Below are 5,485 nucleotides of genomic sequence, written 5' to 3' on the forward strand. Positions count from 1 at the left end.
GGAAACAGAGAAGGAGAAGTAGAAATAGGGGTGTCCGCAGATCGGATCGGATCGAATATGGCCGAAAATTCTATCTAATCCGCACAATTTTCATCGGATATGATATCCGCACTTTTTAGTGCCAGATCCGATCCGATCCGATCCGCAAATGTGCGGATTGGATCGGATATCGAATATATCCGCATAATTAAACCTTCTCTTTTTAATCATATTTCTATGTAAAAAAATTTAATAAAAATTTTTCTTTTATACTTTTAAACTTATTTATTTATAAAATATTTTTAATCAAACTCTTGTTAAATAACAAAAATAAAATAAGACAATATATAAATAATAATTACTAACTAGAACATACAAACAAGTAAATATAATACCAAACATATATATTTATTTATTTTTAATTATTATTGTATGGATCTGCGGATCCGCGGATCGGATACGCGGATGTAGAGCAGATCCGCGATCCGATATGCAAAATGTGCGGATCCGATCCAATCAATTTGCGGAGGATTGTATCTGCAATTTTCGGATCGGATGCGGATATTTATCGCGGATCTGCGGATACGATCCGATCCATGGACACCCTTAATAGAAAGAGACGCGTGATTTAAAAAATTGTTATAACAATTTGGTTAGATTTAATTAAGTATTTTGCTTGAATGTAGAGTTTTATTATAAATTATTCTACTTCCTTTATTTCATAATAAGTGTTGTTTTTATTTTTTTTTTAACTTTTGTTGTAAATTAAATATTTTGCTAATTTTAAGAAGCCATTAATTAATATTTACTATAAATACATATGTTATTTAATTTATTTTTAATGTATATTTTATATTTTAATATATATTTTATATTTATTATATTTTATTATATACTTCTAATTTTATAAACAAAATGTGCCACATGTCACTTTCTCATTGTAATTAAATTAAATCTTTTCCTTTAAAATTAAGAAATTTTTCTCTCCTCCATACTAAATCATTCCCTCATTGCAATTGAAATTAAATCTTTCCCTCCAAAATTAAAGAATTCTTCCCTCTTTTATACTAATTTTACAACAAAAATGTGCCACATGTCACTTCTTCATTGCAATTGAAATCAAATCTTTTCCTCCAAACTTAAAAAGTTCTCCCCTCCTCCCTCTTCCTTTCTCTATCTATCTTATTCCTTCAACCACTCTATCTATTTTATGGGTAATACTAGGTAGCCAAAAAATAATTACAATATAGAAATGTCATGTAAAAATTTCTATTCTCTTGATAAGCAAGTGATATACACCTCCTTATCACTTATCCTGCTTATCACCTATCATTTTGCTGCATATTTAGAGTCATTAATATTCTTTCCAAAATCAATTTTAGTTTCTCTCGAATCAAATATCTAACATCTCTCAATCACATTATTATCCATTAAATACAATAATTCTCTGCAAAAATTATGAAAGTTAAATAATTAAAAAATTTTAACAACTTCTACTATACAATTTATATTTTACATATAGATTATTAAAAAATAAAAAATAAAATATAAAATATAAACAAAAATTTAAAAATAATTTTTTAAAAATAATTATTAACTCGTCATATTAAAATCAATAAATAAGCATACATATGAATATTAAAAAAATATTAAAATAATTAAAATCATGACCTACTAGTTCACATATGAGATCATTTGAAGAATACAATAAGACGTATAGTCTAAAATTTGATAATATTAACTATAAAAATTTATTAACTATAGACATCAAAAGTATGAAATTATGAATATTATGAATATAAATTATGGATGTTATTAATATGAAATTATAGATGTTATGTGGATAAATTTATGGATGTTAAATTTTGGTTACCAAACTTTTTCCGTAATTTTAAGTGCTAATTTCGTTTTATTATGTATGTTAACGTGGATGTTAACTTTATGTAATTATGGATGTTATTCATATAAACTAATTGATTGCGTAAAGTACGAACTTTACACAAATATTATGCATATAACTAAAAAAAAAATTAGTGAGCAAAATCAAAAGATTTAAATACCATTTACCAAAAGAAAGTTTAAATATTAAAAAAATGCTTCTTATTTTAGCGATCAACATCATAAAACTATTTTAAAAAATTAAAGGTGTACATTTTAAACATATATAAAAATTAAAGGTATACATTTGAAGGTATACATTTGAAACATATATAAAATGGTATATAAAACATTCTTCTAAAATAATTATTGGTTTTCCAGTTTTTAGTCTCTATAAAAATTAGGATTTTGCTAATAAGAGATCCAAATATATAATTAAGGATACTACAAATAAAAATTTGAAAAAAAAGATGTAAAAATAAATCAAAGGTGAAAGTATATCATTCACATGTTACGAAAACAATTTTAAATGCTTCTATTTTTATAAAATTATTTTTAAAAATTAAAAAATATAACAAAAATAATTAAAAAATTTATTTTTCTAGACATAAATAGCAAACAAATAATGATAAAAAAATGTTATGCATATAATTAAAGTGCTAAAAAATACATAAAAAATAATCCAGGCTATTACCATACCTCATTAGAACACCTTCTACCATAGGTACTGTATTAAGGTCGAAATCAATTACCATACAAATTACAATGATAAAAATAATTTCATGTAAAATTTCTTGGTTGATACACTATTGTGCTTACAATGGTGTTATTCTTGTAATTTTTGAATGAATATGATTGAATTAACATAAAGTATATATTAGGATATGTTTCATGTTTCATATCTCTAATAATTAATAATAAATATCATAACGGACAAAGAATCAATTGCAATTATTTAATGTAATTGATATTATAATTACCGTTCTTAAATATAATTATTAATCTTTATTGTATTTTTATATATAAAAATCAAATTATAAAAAGAAATATTAAGTATTGATTATAATAATGCCTAATAAAAAAGGATATGATTTTATAATTAATATCATTAATAAGTAGATTTGATAAGAACGGTGATAAGTAGAATGATAAGAGAGTGGGATAAAAAATGAAACTGATATTAAATAATATAAATGAAGTGAATTATGGAAAGTTTTGGCTAATTATGGCTGAAAAATTTTGGTTACCAAACTTTTTCCCTATTTTATATATCATTATTAATATCAATGACTAATTACTAATTTGACAATATCAAAATGTGCAACATGACATTCTTTAATTGTATTAAAATTAAAATTAAAATATTTAAATTGAAATTGAAATATACCTATATTATGTATCATATATTATTATCTAATTTAATAATCAAATGTGTCACATGACACTCTCTTATTAAAATTGAGCGAAAATATTTTTTTCCAAAATTAATAAACTCTCTTCCTAAATTCTCTCATCTACCTCTCTCCATTTTTCTATTTCTCTCTACTATTTTTATTCTATATATAATTTATATTTTATATTAGTAATTTTGACAAATCAAAATATATATGTAATCCGATATTTTTTTATAACAATTAAAATAAAATTTTTTCTTCCAAAATTAACAAACTCACTCTCACTCTCATTTTTCATCTTTATCTTTCTCTCTCTTTTCTTTCATTCTCTATTTTTTCTACCTTTCTGTTCTGCAGAAAATAAAATTATTAAAATAATATAATTCAAATAAAAATTATTATTATTATATACATTTTTTTTAGTTTTAAATTTTCACCACTTATCTATTTAATCTATAATTTTATTTCTCTTCTTTCAAATGTTTATTACATATAATTTGGAGAAAATACTAATGTTATAATTAAAAGTTAGAATCAAAATTCAATTATTTTAAAAAAATTAATTTTGAATTAATTTTATAACTATTAATATAATTTTTTATGCTAATATCGAATTATATTTTTATATACATAGAGAGAAAAAATATTATTTTTAAATAACAAGTATAAAAATTAATTATTTCTATTTATGCAACAGACTTAACACCTAATTAAATATAAAAATATACACGTTAAATTATCTCAAATTTTAGATAACGAATATTAGAATTAATTGTTAATAAAAGATTAGACATTTTCATATAAAAATAATAACTAAAATTTTATTATTTGATTTTTTATCTATAGATACATTGGTCTTCTTAGCCAGAGACTTTGGTCAATCTATGACTTTTTTTTTTTGTAAAAATAGTTTGATTTTATAAATATTTTATGCCACGCATAATTTATACTGTCAAAACAAAGTGGACTGTAACTTTAAAAAATGTATATTCCCGTAATATTATTACGGGTAAAAATATCTATAGATACCTTGGTCTTCTTAGTCAGAGACTTTTGTTAATCTACAACATTTTTTGTAAAAGTAGTTTGATTTTTTAAATATTTTATGACATGCATAATTTATACTGTTAGAATAAAATGGACTGTAATTTTAAAAAATGTATATTCTCATAACATTATTACCGGTAAAAATACTAGTTGAAAACTGACTTTAATGTACAATAATTGTTTTGTTTTTATCAAATTGAATTCAGATAACGGCCAAACTAACCATAAATACCTGCCAAACTAACTCATAATTCCTCACTGAATCCCAACCCATCATCGTTTCAAGAAAAAGAAAATGAGGAATAAGGCCTCAACCACTTTAACACTTGTTCTTCTCTCTTTGACTCTTGTATCCACAACATATTCGGATGATTTGATAGACCAAACATGCAAGAAGACACCATACTATGAACTCTGTAGCAATATCATCCATTCAAACCCTGCCACCCCAAGTGATCCAAAGGGTATGGTTGTGATAATCATCAACTACGCTGTAGCAAATGCAACTGACACCCTCAAATACATTGGAGACCTTATTAAGAAAGTCTCTGACCATGAATTGCAGAACAAATTGGCCTTTTGTGCTGATCAGTCATATATCCCTCTTGTTAAGTATGTTCTTCGTGAAGCTGTTGATTCTATAAACCGGGGCGACTTTGACCTTGCAAATTACTATATTTCTTATGCTGAGAAAGACATTGATGCTTGCAACAAGAAATTCACTGGGAATCAGTCACCTTTGAGTTCTAGGAATGGGATTATGCAGCAGCTTCTTGATATTTCTGCTGCAATTCTTAAGATTTTGTAAATGGCTGATTTTTTTTTTTTTGGTGACTCAAATAAACCTATATAACTACTTTAATTATTGCACAACTAATTTCACTTTACACGAATTTTGTAGGATTTATAATTAGTCTAATAATGATAAATTGGGTATTTACCATCATAGTTTTTCGAATCGATGGTTTAACAAAGTTGGTTTTCTATAAACACCACAAACATCTGCAATCTAATGGCTAACGACATTTAAATTTATTGAAAATGAGACGATTTGTATGCAATTGCAGTACAATCTTTTGACCCATACGCGTCCATAATACACTAGTGTGTTCATTATGATTGTGGACAACTTTTAAATTGCGAATTTTCTTTCACATTTCTTTATTTTTATATTTAAGTTTTCATTT

The 5,485-nt window shown here is 24.3% G+C and overlaps 1 protein-coding gene across 1 annotated transcript; it reads left to right on the plus strand.

The window, feature by feature from the left end:
* Nucleotides 1-4,593: 4,593 nt before the first annotated feature.
* On the plus strand, nt 4,594-5,106 carry LOC130933105 (cell wall / vacuolar inhibitor of fructosidase 2-like). The gene has a single exon (XM_057862619.1). The coding sequence runs from the start codon at nt 4,594-4,596 to the stop codon at nt 5,104-5,106; it is 513 nt and encodes a 170-aa protein (XP_057718602.1).
* Nucleotides 5,107-5,485: the final 379 nt, after the last annotated feature.

The sequence above is a fragment of the Arachis stenosperma genome, chromosome 1, assembly GCF_014773155.1.
Source record: "Arachis stenosperma cultivar V10309 chromosome 1, arast.V10309.gnm1.PFL2, whole genome shotgun sequence".
Lineage (NCBI taxonomy): Eukaryota > Viridiplantae > Streptophyta > Magnoliopsida > Fabales > Fabaceae > Arachis > Arachis stenosperma.

Excerpts from the sequence above, each read along its gene's own strand:
- LOC130933105 (XM_057862619.1), top strand. The coding sequence starts at position 4,594 with ATGAGGAATAAGGCCTCAACCACTTTAACACTTGTTCTTCTCTCTTTG.